This window comes from Podarcis pityusensis (assembly GCF_964106645.2).
Source record: "Podarcis pityusensis genome assembly, chromosome: 8".
Lineage (NCBI taxonomy): Eukaryota > Metazoa > Chordata > Lepidosauria > Squamata > Lacertidae > Podarcis > Podarcis pityusensis.
In genome coordinates, this window is record NC_138033.1 from 39,089,778 (window position 1) to 39,105,633 (window position 15,856).

The 15,856-nt window shown below is 44.6% G+C and overlaps 1 protein-coding gene across 4 annotated transcripts; it reads right to left on the reverse strand.

Moving 5' to 3' along the window:
• Nucleotides 1-2,556: 2,556 nt before the first annotated feature.
• On the reverse strand, nt 2,557-14,386 carry TRADD (TNFRSF1A associated via death domain). 4 transcript variants are annotated; one of them, XM_081015880.1, is made up of 5 exons: nt 14,156-14,386; nt 9,225-9,370; nt 7,722-8,002; nt 6,059-6,347; nt 2,557-4,855 (listed from the first exon to the last, which is right to left on the reverse strand). In XM_081015880.1, exons 2-5 carry the CDS (start codon nt 9,364-9,366, stop codon nt 4,548-4,550), a joined length of 1,020 nt encoding a protein of 339 aa, XP_080872006.1. In that variant the 5' UTR covers nt 9,367-9,370; nt 14,156-14,386; the 3' UTR covers nt 2,557-4,547. The 4 variants fall into 4 exon arrangements, with proteins under 4 accessions (XP_080872006.1, XP_080872004.1, XP_080872003.1 ...); XM_081015878.1 differs by having other exon boundaries at nt 9,225-9,374; nt 14,156-14,270; XM_081015877.1 differs by lacking the exon at nt 14,156-14,386 and adding an exon at nt 13,827-13,991 and having other exon boundaries at nt 9,225-9,374.
• Nucleotides 14,387-15,856: the final 1,470 nt, after the last annotated feature.

Sequence of the window (15,856 nt, forward strand, 5' to 3'; positions counted from 1 at the left end):
GCCGCACATGCGAAGGGTCCGTGTGTGTGTGTGTTCACACAACGACAGATTGCCTCATGAAATCTGGTCAGACTGAGCGCCATCATGCTACACCCCAATAAAGTTAGCTCCTTGTAAAAGAGGAAATGACTAGCGTTGCAAAGTGTCGTTCCAACAAGTTCATTCTTGTATAGCCATTGGGATTTGGGGGACATTGGTTAGTCTACTGACCCCACACTGAGGACAAAATGTGATGTAGTTTGCATTTAAAGGTGGACTTACCTAATTTCCACCTTCCAAAATTATACATGAACTGGATTTTGAATCCTTCAAAATTCACATTTCTCAGAGCTTGGCAATGCACTTTTCCAGCCAAGTAATGCATCCAAAAAATGGATATGCAAGGGTGAAGTGTGCCTAGATTGGTGGAAATAACATACAAAGATGCATTATATTAAGCAAAATTGCATACCAAAATCAGTATACAGTGGTACCTTGGGTTACATACGCTTCAGGTTACATACGCTTCAGGTTACAGACTCCACTAACCCAGAAATAGTACCTCGGGTTAAGAACTTTGCTTCAGGATGAGAACAGAAATTGTGCTCCGGCGGTGCGGCGGCAGCAGGAGGCCCCATTAGCTAAAGTGGTGCTTCAGGTTAAGAACAGTTTCAGGTTAAGAACAGACCTCTGGAACGAATTAAGTACTTAACCCAAGGTACCACTGTATTAGGAGAAATTTTCATGAGGACTTAAAAATAAATAAATCACAAACCGATATAGAAATGTGGGGAGCAGGTCTGAAAAACAAGAAACTGAAATAGAAAAGATTTTCCCGTCCTTATCCCAGAGTCTGCTTTTTCCTCCTCCTTTTTTTCAGTGGTCTGTAGTTCATCACAGCAGGCAAACTCACAGGCTGCTTCCAGCCCATGTAATTGCTTAAGGTACCCCGCCAGCCCACCAAAATCTGGGCACGTCATCCTTGACTCACCTTGCAAAGGAGCATCTTCTCGCTCTGGCATGCTGCTGTTTCAAGGAAGTCTTAGCACTCAGGAAACGGGAAGAACTGCTTAAAGTGTCTGTTCCACCAACCATTTTATGTTGAAACTAGGTAGCAAGAAAGTGAAGGAAACTGAAATGGACAGATTGGCCCTTCCTAGTACTAGGGCAGATCAAAGCACGTAGTCTTATGGGCAACTAGGGTGGGTACCAAATAATGGTGTATTTCCACCATCTACGAAAAACTTACCTTTTTGCCCAGGCGTTCTCTGACCATCAGTGCCAGTTTTAAACTGCCTTCTGTACCGCCTTACATTTTGCTACAATTGTCTTAATCTAGATGAGGTTGGCAAGCAATGTGAGCAAGGCCAGCAGTCCCTAGGGGTCTCTCCCTCTCTCTCTACACACACACAAAACCCATGTCAGTAAATCCTTTCGCTCATCTTGGACCAAAGTCGTCTTCCCACGGCCAGCTTGAGACTGCTCCAAACTTTCAAGTGCTGCTAAAACTATTTAAAAACATGAAACTCTCTTTTGGATTCCAACAAATTCCCGAGAGGTATCTCCACGGGTGCATTCCCTTTTAAACATTGAGCAGCATGTTTATTTGATTGTTGCCTGATCTTGCATGTGTTTAAAAATGAAAGCCACAACAAGGTGGGGAGAGACACAATTTGAAGATTGTCAAGACACACATTGAGGAAAGTGCTGCGATATAAAAGCAGGATTCTCAAAAGATACAAATCATGGCATTAAAAATCAGTGTCTATCAGAAGAGAGTATTGTGTAGAAAACCTACAGTGCAGAAAACAAGGCAATACAAAAGTGGTAAAAATACACTTTGCAAAAATATCAGCCTGTACCAATTGTGTTTTAATTTATCAATATTTTCCCCGGAGTTAGGGTTGCTCTTCCACATGGTGAAGCAATTTTGCTGATGCTAAAGATCATTGGCTGGATGAGGGAGATGCATACACTGGGGGAAATCCCATGTAGGTTGCCTTGCAAACTTCCATCATGGAAAAGCTCTAATGCTGCTCCCATTGCTTGGAGGAAATCACTTTTCGTTGGGCAATTTTATTGGTTTTTTAATTGTACCATTTCCCAGCATGCACTAGATTTTCGGTTCTACCCAAAGTGCAGACTATCTTCCAGAGAAATTAATGCAGCAGAATTGAGTGGTTCAGGACACAGTCAGTGAATACCTTCGTAAACACATATGTTCCCTTTATAACATTTGTAACTGGGCAAGGCAGGAAGGACCCTTGTACTGCCAGACCCTCAGACAGTTTTGGAAACACATTACCACAATACCTATGGTCTAGAGCAGCCTTTCTCAACCTGTGGGTCCCCAGATGTTGAACGAAAACTTCCATCACCCCTAGCTAGCAAGAAGAACCGCTGGTCTAGAGGCATTGTGTCCTTAATGAAGCCAAGCTGACTCTACAGAATGATGTTCTTCTTTTAGTCAATTGCCTTTACGCCCAAATGATACGCACCACTTGTCTTTGTTGAGTTTATGTTTTGCGTATGTATTTGTAAAAAACTGAAGACACCAGTAAATAATGATAAAGGTGATAGGTTTTTAAAATGATGTTTATACCCGTAGAGAAGGGCCAGTAGCAGGGGGAAAGGTCTCTGGCATTGCCAGGGATGGCTGAGAAAGACTTCTGTCTGAAACTCTGGAGAACTTCTGCCAACTGATGGAGACAATCCTGAACTAAATGGACCAAGGTTCTGACTCAGTACAAGACATCTTCCCGTGTTCTGATTCACAGATTCAGGGCACTAACCATTCCTTCATTTGTATGCTATACCAGATTGTGCCAAAAGCAAAATGGAATGTCAAATGACTAGACCCAGACATTCTTAGCACTAGCAAGGTTGCTTTGTGCATCCTCTGATATCTAGCCCTCGTATCTGCTTCTGGAACAGCTCCCTTTGTGTAGCTACAGGTATTTGTGAATCTCATACATTGTCCATCTTTTGACAATGATGCCCACACAAACAATGACACTTTCACCTGTGCCAGTAAGATAGTACATGAAAAGTGGGCTGCCAGATCTAAGGTTCCCTTCCCTTGCTCTAAGCAATTATTGGACTGGTTTGCACATAATGCTTTGTTTAAACCGTGCTTTCTTTAACAAACCAAGAGTTAACCACAAGTTATCCCACAGACAGTCACCATGGCTTGTTTTTCAAAAGCTTGGTTTGTTTTCCAGCTGCTCTTGCCTTGTGCATTTGTAGCTTACTAAATTTCTGTGATGGGGTGCTCAAACATACCATAGTTAAGGGTGCTAGGTTCACACATAACACTAAGCCATAGTTAAAACAAACCAAGGTTCATAAGCCAACAATAAACCATGGCTTCAGACTGTGGTTTGTTGGCAGTGAACAAACCATAGTTAAGCTGGAAGGCAGGATTTATACATAATGCTACGCCATGATTGAATAAACTATTGGTTGATAAACAGTGGTTTAACATTATGTGTGAAACAGGTATCTATAAATGTGCAGAGGATCCAAGGGAGACAGCTGTCATCATGAACCATGGACAGCTACCAACCCAGCCATGCCTCATTTTCTGGGGGAAATGGTGCTAAAGCAGACACAGCCATAAGACTGAAAGCAAACAATGAGACAAGAGAGAGCCTATTGTTCCTTCCTGGAAGAGAATCTGGGATACAATAATGTCACTGAGGTGGATCCTCTGTGCAAGGAAATGCAGACAACATGCTCCTGTAAGTAAGCATCACAGCAGCACAGTTACTATGACACTCAAGAATAACTCCATAAAAGGTGTAAAATGCTGGTGCAGTCTGTTCATGGAAATGCCACCTAGCACTGGTTCACACATGCAGTTTCAACTCTGCTGACTGCAGCATCAAGTGGGGCTTGTAGGAATGAATAGGTCATTGCAGATCTAATACCCCCTGCCACCCAAAAAAACCCCCTTTCCTAGCCCCTATTTCCAATAAGAGTCAGTTCACACATTCAACTGCATGCTAGATTAAGTTATGCCAATGATTTGCAACCCATTGTGTGAACTGGCTGCATTGGAAAGTACCACTTTTTAAAGTTGACTTTGGACAATATGACTGTCCTAGCCAGATCATTAATCTGAGGATAGCTCGCTTTTGTATGCACATTTCCATATAACGTCATTATTTGATGCTACAGTCAGTAAGTGCTGAGAACTACCTTTACTCAGGCACAGCCTAGCCAGTTATTTAGACCGTTCCTGAAAGTCACACATCTTTTCCTTTTCCTGCTATTACATTGCTGAGAAATTCTGAAACCGCCAAGGCCTTTGTCCGGATGCTACTGTAAGATGAAAGATGTTTCCCAAGATCATCCATATTTCAGCACTGAAGTAGCACACTGACTTTCAGCCTCAGTCTTGTGCTGGTTATTCTAGGGGCAGGTTCTGCCAGTGGCAAGGGCCACAGCTGGTCTGGCATCAAATGGCTACAGAGCGGTCAAGAGGTGTAGAAAGGCACCTGAGTGTGCAGCGTCACTGGCCCTGCAGCTTGTAGTCTCAAGTGAGGACTGCCTCCCCCCATGTCCTCTTACAATGTTTTGTCATTCTGGTGGACACTCAGAAGCTCCTCAGCCAAGCTGATGAGGCCATTCTCCTCCAGGGCGGCGACCAGTCTTTCTATGGTGGCTCTCTTGCCTTCTGAGTCAATGAACCTGCGGAGAAGCTGGTACGCTTGCTCATAGAGGCCCTCCCGGTCGTACTCTATGGCTAAGTTGTCGATGACAGGATCCCGAAGGGCCCGGCAGTTGACCTGCAGAGACCGGCCCACCTGCTTCCACTTCTTGGACACGAGTTTGGCAAATGTCTGGTGGTCGTCTGGAGAGATTTTTCTGTTGGCTTGGGAAAGGAACAACAAAAAACAAATCTTAACTCATCAGGGACATGTTGTTCCGTACAAAACAAAAAATTAGGGATGAATCCAAATGAACGGACTGATGTTAGTCAATGGGTTCATTACTTTTAATGGGACTGCTCTAAATATGGAGAGCTCTGGATCCAACCCTCCCAATATGTGGAAACAGGGGACACACCTCACTACCTGCTTGCCAGGACCAGCCCTGGACTGCATGAGACTTCTGAGGTAGAGGATGCTACTGCTGTTGACCCTACTACTGACCAATAAACCTCCCAAGACCACTGCCTGGGAGAATATCCCACTCAGAGAGACTGAAAGCTTGGAGGAACACAATATGCTCTGACTGGTTTCCAATGGTGGCTGATACTCATTGGGACTGTTGGGACAGAAAGCAGGGATGTCAATAGTAGGCAGGGCCAGAGCCAATGGCAGGCAGAGCCAACTAATCTGAGCTTTGTCTCAATCCTTCCTCCTGCGGTGTTTACCAAGGGCAAAACTGAGACTCAGGAAGTCAAAGCTGGCAACTGAGGTCACTCTCTAATACTGATTGTAAGTCCGAGGGCAGGCAGGCAGGTGGAGGCTGGCTGAGAGCAGGCTGAGGTTGGTTGGGAAGTGTCCTGTTTGCCTTAACAGAGCAGCCTCAACTGTTGGCCACATCCCCTCATTCCTGAGCCACCAAAATCACCACCAAGGGCAAGGCTGAACGGAAGCGATAGCTGGGTGTGGTGTCCATCCAGCAGCAGAACTCTCCTTAAGCCCTATCCATGAGGAGGACACCTGACTCTTCAGCTGCTGTTCCAGAACAGGACCCCAATGAAAGCTCAGGGAAGGGTGAGGCAGCAACACCAACTCTTGAAGCTTCTCAGATGAAACCTAACGGGTGCTCAAACAACATCTAACCTTGCAAGTGCTCCTTGTGTGATTTCTGGCTGGACAACTCTCCTACTATCCCGACTCTTCTGATCTTTTTCTTCCCCTTCAGAAACTTTACAATACAAAACTATAAACAGTAAACAGTCCTGCTGCAAAATAACACCATGTTTTCAGAGTTTTCCTTGAGATGATATAGACAAATTTGTCCAGCTCTCTCCTTTCAGTGCACACCTGTTTAATTTTTTTTGTCTTGTAACCAGTTCTTATTCAAAGTGATCAAGTTCTCCCAATTTCCTCTTGGAAACACTTACCGAACTGCTGGCCCTGGAAAGTGAAGGTGTCTCCCTTTGGCAGAGACCCTGAGATCTCCACAGAACTGTAAGATGGAGGCAGAGAATTCAAAGATGGAGGTGGAGAATTCAAAGATGGAGGCAGAGAATTCAAAGATGGAGGTGGAGAATTCAAAGATGGAGGTGAAGAATTCAAAGACGCAGGTGAAGAATTCAAAGAAGGACCCGTGTTGTCAATCTTGCCCAGAAAGGAACAGTTCCTGAGAGATTCCTCCAGCTCCGTGATCTCTTCATCCCTGAGACGGTTAGGCTGAAATGGAGAACCAATGTAGTATAGTGGTTAAAAAATGCTGGGCTAGACCCTGGGAGACCAGGCCTCAAATGCCCACTTGGTGAGGAAGCTCACTGAGTGACCCTGGGCCAGTCACTGCCTCCCAACCTAGTCTACCTCATAGGGTTGTTGTGAGGATAAAATGGGGAGGGAGAGAGAACCATATACACTGACTTGAGCTCCATGGGGGAAGGCAAGATATAAACATAGTAAATACAATAAGTAACATACCAAAAAAACCACAAATCATCTGCCCCATTAATTTTACCTGCAAACTAGCTGGTTCAGTAATAAGCCCTATTAAAAAATCAGCATCCATGATGTGTACTGTGTTAGATCCTACATTCAGGTGTGCTGCCAAATATATATATTTGGGCTGCTTACTGGGCTCTGGGTAGGTTGTGGGAGGGCCCTGGGGTGCTCTCAGCACCAGCCTGTAACCTCCCCAAAGATTAGTAAGCAAGGAAAACCCACTGAGTGTGTGGGCAGAAAAAAACAAATAAATGGAGAGCAGGGAACAGCAGGTTTTCCACACTCTTCATTTATTTATTTCATCCCACCACCTGCATAAGCTTTCACTCACGTATGTGAGTGTGAGTTGTGGGCCAACTCAGTTCCCTGAGAAGGTAAGCTGTCACTTAAATAATAATAATAATAATTCTAGTCCTATTTGTTAAAGAACAGAGTTCAAAGTGGATGAGCAATGCCTGCTGAGATCTGTGAAGAATTGCAGGGCTTGTGGGTGGGAAAAGACGGGGCTTCAATGCCCCACATTGTTCCTTGCCTTTTCCCAGAAAGAACCATAAAGACATATTATGCCAAAGAAAAGTGGGCACATTTGCCCAAGCTGCAGAATCTAGCTTTCCTTGACGCAAAACTCGGACGGTTCGCATGCTGAATTTTCCTCTTAATTATCTAACTTGGACGCTAAATAGCAGGAGTTGGGAAACTCTGGCCGGCAGACCAAACTGGGTGCAGCACAAGTCCCAATTGGGTCCACAGGACTGCTTCTCCCAAACTATTCCCGCCCGTCCCACACGGGACGTCATTTGTGATGCCCTGTGTTCAGCCTTTGGATGAGCACAGGCCTGGCCACGCCCCTTGCGCTGAGGTTCCCAAGTGCCCAGCTGGCTCTCAGGTTCTTGGGAAAGCTCTGGACAAGAGACTTTGTTTGGTGGGTAAGTCAATCCACCTGTCATGTATTGGATGTCAAAACAGGTGATTGGCTGGTGGGCTGTCCTGCACACCTGTCTAAGTTGGCCCACAGGGACAAGTAACAATCCAGCTCACCCAAAGGTTCCAGGCTCCTGCCATATAGCCACCCACGCAGCCCAGCATTTCTCTCGCTCGCACCTTTTCATGGTAGATGCACTCAAGGCACCGCTCCTCCTCCCGGATCATGGCGTCCAGCTTCTCGGCGCCAGTTTTCAGCTCCATCTGGACAGGGACTAAGGTGGACATGGACAAGGAAAGTTTGAGGTGATTCTGGAGGGAGTCTTGGAGGTGTCCCTCACGATAGCTTTGCAGGAATCTCCGGCAGTTCTCTTCCTTGCAGAATTTGAGCTGGATTATCAGGTGAGGGTCGCTGCAATGGACCTTCAGCACGTCTACCCCGTTGAGGCTACCCGTTGAATCTGGGGAAGAGAGCGGGGAGGAAAGTTAGCGGTGGCTGTCAGGTTTTCCACTTACCAAACACAAGAAGCCACTTTGTGCTGTCAGACCACTGGGTTATCAAGCTCTGTACCTTCTACACTGAATGACAGCAGCTCTGCAGATACAGTATATATTTTTCAGTTGTGTTTTATGCTGTTAAGTCATCTTGGGCTCCCTTTCGGGAGGAAGAGCAGCAGATGTCAAGGAAATAAGCAACTATTTTACTTTTGAAAGACAACTGTTTGGGTAAGTTTTTAATGTTTGATGCTGTATTTTTTTAATATTTGGTTGGAAGCAGCCCAGACTGGCTTGGGAAACCCAGGATGGACGTGGTATAAATAATAATAATAATAATAATAATAATAATAATAATAATAATAATTATTATTATTATTATTATTATTATATAAATTGAATAAGTTTTGTATAATCTTCCAGAAAACAAGCAAACAAACACACAGAGAGAAATAGCACATTTACAAGAAGACATAAAGTGATGCTGCAAGATAGGAGTGAGGACAGAAGCCTATCTATGTTCCACTTATTCTTATCTTTATGACTAAAGTAAAGGAGACCTTCTAGGCCTGTAAATTCTACAGGCTGGGAAAGAGACTTCCCTGGAGAGTTCCAATGAGTGGAAGTCTCTTAGCAAACAGCGTGGAAGACAAATTGCTGTGTTCTAGAACTGCAGGGTAGTATGCAGTGTTTGGGGAAGGACTCGAGCATTTCGGCAGAGCATCTGCTTTGAATGCAGAAGGTCCCAGGAAGGACTAGAGAAGACCTGTGCCTGAAGCCCTGGAGAACTGCTGCCTGTCTGTGCAGACAATACTAAGCTAGGTGGTCCAATAGTCTGACTCAGTATAAGATGGTTTCCTAGGCTTCTGTTTAAACCAGGACTGGAATCTCCCTTTATTTTTAGGGCCGACGTTGTAGCTCAGAAGCAGAGCACCTGCTTGGCATGCAGAACATCCCAAGTTCCATCTCTGGCATCTCCAGGTCTGGGACCCTGGAGAGCTGTTGCCAGTCAGAGTAGTCAGTACTGAGCCCAATGGTCTGACTCACCAGTTTGCAAAGGTTTGGACTTGGAGAAGCTTAAGTTCCAAGAGCAGCTCAGATGTAGGGATGCTGAGTGACAACAGGCAAATGATGCTGTTCTCAATGAGTTGTTGTCTTGGGGCACTAATGGCAACACAGAATACATACCCGCTAGAGCCAACTTGAGTGCTTTGAACACGCAGGGCTTCTGCTTTGGGTCTCCATACATCACAGGAAGAAGGACATTTTCCGATGTTGACTGCACAAACAGGTAAGCGCTTCCCACCCAAACATCAGAGACGTCTCCCATCTTTCTGTCTCCAAAAGGAAACGAAAGAATTCGTTGACTTTTTTTTTATTTAACAAGATTTATATAGCACTCAATCCAAAGATTGCTACATACAATAATATAAACTATTCCTATAAAAACCAAACTTTTAAAACAAATGGATGTGAGATTCATACTAGGGGTCAAATCCCCACTCAGTCATAAAGCTCACTGGGTGACCTAGGGCCAGTTATCATCTATAGTATTAGCCGAACCTACCTCACAGGGTTGATGTAATCAATCAATCAATCAATCAATCAAATAAATAATACGGGAAAACCTTTGGGGGGGCCAGTGCTATCACACAATTATTTTAAGGGTGGCTTCCTGGACTCGCGCCAAAACAGACTCCATAGGGGGCTTAGCCCATAATTGATCCCACTGTACTTCTTTGATGCTTCTCTTAAGGTCCTTTCCCCAGGCTCATGTATATATTGTGTATCCCCCATAAACAAGTCTAATAATGGCTTATATAAAGCAGAAGGCAGTACATATTTGGGGACCTATAACAAAAGGATCCAACTGTTGCCAGAGTCCCAATGTCTTCTCCTTTGCCTTGCAAGAGGTTTGTTTATAGAACCAGCTGTTCTGAGAAGAGGTTTGTTTATAGAACCAGCTGTTCTGAGAGGCCATGTTCAGCACTATCTGACCTTGTGTCATCAGCACCAATACAGTGGTACCTCGCAAGACGAATGCCTCGCAAGACAAAAAACTCGCTAGAAGAAAGGGTTTTTTGTTTTTTGAGCTGCTTCGCAAGACGATTTTCCCTATGGGCTTGCTTCGCAAGACGGAAACGTCTTGCAAGTTTGTTTCCTTTTTCTTAACACCGTTAATACAGTTGCGACTTGACTTCGAGGAGCAACTCATAGAACGCAGTGTGGTAGCCTTTTTTGAGGTTTTTATTTTTTTAAAAAATGATATTTATTGGGGGGGGAAATTAAAAAAAAATTACACACAAAAAAAGACAAGACAGAAAAATAAAAATAAAAAATAAAACCATCATTCTCAAGTTCTCCACTTTCAATACCTTCTTTCTTTGACCTCCTCCTCCTCCCTTTTCTTGTATCCTGATTAATAATAATCGCAGCAAATCCTTTCCATATTTCATAGTATTCTGTCTATTTTCATCTTATCTTAGAGAAAACCTTAAAGTTTAAAACTTAAATCTTATTTTTACCAACTTCTCCTAGCCATAACATTCTTACCAAATTCTTTAAACATTTTTACAAGAGCCAAGTAATTTCATTTCAACATTTTTCTAGCATTCATCAATTTTATAGAACAATCCTAATGATAAAAAAAAGAAATAAACAATCCAATCTTCATCCAGCGTCCCTTCCTCCTGGTCCTGGGTTTTGTCAGTCCTTTTTATCTTATTAATCTAGCACATTAACCTGGTAATCTTATATCCGAAGCCCTCAAGTCTCTTCCATGTCCCTTCCGCAGCTCTTCTTCATATTTTCCTTTCATTCGTGGGAACTCCAGCTTGGTAATGTTTTTGACCCTTTTCAACAAATCAGCCCCTTTTCCATAGTCCAGACTAGACTCCATGTGGTATTTAAAAACACGTTTCAGATTCCCTCCAAAATTAAGAGCCCCCACAGCTCCAAACATCTGGCGCCCCATTGCCAGACTCGAAAAGTCCAAATCTCCCTGTATAGGGGGGTCTGTCCAACCCCCCATTTCCAAACCAAACCAAACCAAACTTTGTCTTTCCAAGTCTGGTTTTTTCCAAGTTCATTTATCAAATCCAAAAATTTAAGTTCCTGCTGGGCCGCAGCTCCCTCCGTCTCTGGCGCCCAAGATTCAGCAGCATCCTCTTCTCTCAACTGTTCTGTCTTGGCACACTCCTGTTTTAGCTCCTGGGTGGGCTCCATATAATTTCCCACTACCTGTTCAAAGGTTCTGGCCGCATTAGTCATCAAATCCGTCTTCTGGCTTAACTGATCCAATAGGGCATTTATTTTGCAGAGAGCACCCAACAGTGCTTCTGAAGACATTGTCCTGCAAGGTCACAAATCCTTTCCCAAGGTTGTAATCTGTGGCAGCTGCAAGCTCCCAGGAATTAGTTACAATTTCACAGTCCCCCTCTAGGGGGAAATCTTCTGGTTGTTCTTTCTTTTAAAAACAATAGCAACAAAATTTCTTTTTTAAGGTATTTTGTTCATATTTGTTCTTTTTAAAATGCGAAAGGAAACAATGGAATCACTATGTTTCTCTTCTTTTAACTATCTGTCAAAGACATTTGTTTCTGGTCAATGAGCTTCAAACGTCAATTCTGACACCCTGCTCCAGGATCAGGATGGTGCAAAATTACTTTGCTTTAAACTCACTTCTGCAGGTTTAAACAGCCCAAAAAAGATCCCCCTTCTTCTCCTGCTGCTGAAGGGGGGTTCAGCGATTTTAAATGATGAAAGCAATCCTCTGAAAGTGATTTTTAAAGCTCTAGTTTACGTTGTCTTTGCTTTATTCTGGCTACAAGGAAACAGAAGGCTGACTTCCTGTTTAGACCTTCCCGTTTCAGTACCAAATTGAAGTAAAGTTTTTAAGTCCAAATTCCTTTCTATTTCGCCAGTTCTTATTTAAAGTCCAAATGTTCAATGTTCCAGTACTCACGGGTGGTTATTTTAGATACCAAATTGTCCCAGGAAAAAGGCAGCGCTCTCCAGCAACGGCTATGTGGCTTCGCTCCGCAGAAAAAGCAATTGACTCACAGCACCGTGCCACTTCCCCCTCTTCGCTTCGGAGCCCGTTAGTGGGTTCCTTTGCGGGTTGGGGGGGCGCTAAGGTTGCCTGCCGAGTCCCACGGTCACAGGCTTCATCTGCCTGTGATTTCCAGAAGGGTCCCCGCTTCGCCGTAGCGGAAAAGACCCGTTTCATGCGGAGCTGGTCCCTCCAGTTCAGAGGGAGTCCGCCATTGCCGATGGTGCCACCCCGTAAGTGGTTTTTTTTTTTTGAGGTTTTTAAAGACTTTGATGATTTCTGAAGCTTTTCCAAAACTTTCCCGACACCGTGCTTTGCAAGACGAAAAAAATCGCAAGACGACAAAACTCGCGGAACGAATTAATTTCGTCTTGCGAGGCACCACTGTATCACATTTCTTGTTTGCTCAAATTTGCACCTCTAAACAGAGAGAGTGTGCCACATTTTGGTCAGGTGCACCTAAAAACAAGTCTTGAAATGTATCAAATGCAAAATAAATGAATGAATGAATGAATGAATGAATACTGCCTACATTTGAGTCTCCTCATTTCCCCAGCCCAGCAATACTAGGAAAATAATAAAATCCTTCCAGTAGCACCTTTAAGACCAACTAAGTTATTTCTTGGTATGAGCTTTCGTGTGCAAGCACACTTCTTCAGATACCACACGAAAGCTCATACCAAGAACTAACTTAGTTGGTCTTAAAGGTGCTACTGGAAGGATTTTTTTATTTTGACTATGGCAGACCAACACGGCTACCTATCTGTAACTAGGAAAATAATGTTGATCAGACTTGCAGGGTTGTTGTAAAAAATCACTGAGATACTGTATAAGAAACACTCCGAACAAAGTTCTATATACCTGCTAAATAATACTTCGAATATATATATATGCAATATACTTCTATAGTATATTGTATTTTAAAATGGGGTTTCAGAGTTTTTAGGGGTTTTTGAATGTTTTATGTAGATTTTCAATTTCATTGTTCTGTATGGGACAGTGACAATAAAGATATCGTATCGTATATCGAAGTGGTGGCATTGATTTTTATTGCCAAAGCAAAACGAACACTTCTCCGTTTCTCTTTTCCAGGTTTTTACCGATCAGGACAAACCTGACCTGCTTTGATGAGTGCATTTATTCCGGATTAAGTAATCCAAAACAGACACACATCCGCCCCCAGTTTCGTAAACCGAAGTTTCTAAAACGGGTAGGTTCCTCGCGGGTCCCTAGAAGTACGGGAATATCCCACTTTTTCTCTCTTGAACCCTCTCAAAATCCTTTTGTTACAAAAGTGAGGTCCCCATCTGCACAAGGTACGTAGGAATGTCAGGTCCGATCCGTCCCTCGGGCCGCGCAAGAGAGCAAAACATGCCCGAGCCCAGTTCCTGGAACGAAGCCGCTTCCCGGAACGCACGGAACCGAAACTGGCCTCTTGGGCCTTGGCAAATGAAAACGGATGAATTGCGCATCGTCGCTCCACTCCCCACCCGCACCTTTCTGAACTTGGAGGGAGAGCCTCGCCTCGCCTCCCCACTTTTTAAAACTGGCCACTTTAAACTTGGAGAAAACTCCTTGCCACCCACTTTCTCCGTAGGCGAAATCTCCGCGCTAGGCAGCGGGAGGCACGGAACGATTTGGGCCAACGGGGCTCCCGATCGCTACCTCGGATCGAGTTGTCAGCAGCCGGAGCCTGCGCTAGCGCCCACCCGCTTTTCAAGACGGAGAGCGACCATTACCTCTTCCCTTTGCCCGATCCTGGCCGGTCCTCCTCCTCCTCCTCCCCGCGCGCAAACAGAGTGAGCTACAGCGCGCGTCTTCCGCCTTTGCGCATTAGCCGCTCGGAAAGAGCAAAAAAAGCACTTTGCACTTTCCTGATCATGTGGCTATTAAAGGAAGATGACCCGATCCCTGAGCAATGACCGCCCCCCCATATGCCAGTCACTCCCCCCACCCCCATATGCTCTCTCCCACCCACAAGACACCCCCCCCCCCGACTTTCAAGCTTGCAAAGAATTCACAGGATTGTTTTTCCAGTTCGGGGATCTGGGGAAAGCCTAATTCCAACCTGGTGGAGTTTTTGCTTTTTCCTTTTTGGCAGTTTTCTCCCCGGAGAAGAATGAACCACAGTCTCTCCCCCTCCAAACGTGGTTTGCGAGAGGCAACGGTGACCGGCTGGCGGACCTGCCAGTCCAAATCGAGCACCGCTTCCCATTGGGCTGCTTGTTTGGAAGGTACCGAAGGATCCGCCCCGTTTTTATGCACCAGGAAGTTCAGGCTGCCAATCAGTGGGCGCCCCGAACCGTGGCCTTGACAGGAGAGGCCGCCTGTGGGCTGGGGTCGTCTGAAATCAGGTAAGGAACGGGGTGGGAATTCAGTTCGTCCTTGGCTGCAGCTCACAGCACTGACCAAGGTGCTGTTTGATCGCCTTGTTTTTAGAAAGCAAAAGCGCCGTGTCCCAGAGCATCAGCAGAGTGCATATGCTCGCATAGATTAATTCCACTCCTGCTAGGAGGAGGAGAGGAGATCTCTCAGTGCTCTTGGGAAGATTTGCTAGCGGAAAGCTGCTCCAAGGCAGAGAGGGGACTGCAGAGGGGAAAGGAGCCTGCCCTGCTGCGCTCTCGGGGGCAGGTTGGAACTTGCTGGCGGGCTGTGATGACTAATGATCATCAGGAGATCGTTTTGAGGAGCGCTGTTAGGTATCCCCTGTGCTGTGGAGGCTGTTGCCGGTTCCATGCTTTGGAACATTATTCTAGCAGAGATACAACAGGCCACCTGGCTTCTGACTTTCAGGAGTCTCTTTGAAGACCTTTTTTTTTGGGGGGGGGGGGACCAGCAGTCCTATGCGCAGTTGTTTTTAAAAATTCTTGAGGAAGGCAGTCATATTAATGATTTTTCTGGGGGTTTTTTATGTTGCTGTCCATTGCCCTGATATTTTATGAAAGATGTATAAATCGGCCCACTTTTGTGGAATAATCTGCCAATAGAGATCCAGCAGGTGCCTTCAGTTTTAGCTTCTAAGTGCCTCCTGAACATTTTTCTTTTCCATTGGCCTTAACGCAGGCAATTAAGATCACATATTTCCATAGCTGTTGGCTGATTTCGACATTTTAGTATGTCTTTCTTACTGTATTTTATGGGTGTGTTGTTTTTTTTAAAAAATGAAGTATATAAATATTTTAATAAAGAGCATTCAATCACAGCAAAACAAACAAACAAAACAAACAAACAACCCTCTACCTTGTTTGAGAGGCCAGCTGCTTAGTATACTTTTGGAATGAGATTTTGGCATTTTCCTGGGAAAAAACAACCACCTGCTGTCTCCAATAAGGGGAGGTCTGCCTTGTAAATGATGTTAACATGTGGTTTTCATAAGTCTTTCAGTCCATCTGTCATTCTGTGGACAGCCTTGGGCAGCAAGTGTCTCAGGAATCGCGCTGCCAGTGCATCAGAGGTCAAGGATAGCTCTCACAGCCTCGGTTTAAAGCATTACTGGCAGGGCTGTAATGACTGCACTCCTAAGAAAAAGTCTGCCCTGCAGAAAAGTTTAAGAGAGAGAGGGTTGGATTTTTTTATTTCTTAATGCTGGGTGGGTTGCCCTTACAAGTGATGTTCCTTTAGGAGCTGCACTGCCTCTCTGCATCCTTGCTTCTGCAACTCCATGATACCACTTGAACCTCTATTTTTATCCAACAGGATATTAAAAACACAAGAAAACATCGAACATTAAACATTTCCCTAATCAAGGCTGCCTTCAGATGTCTTCTAA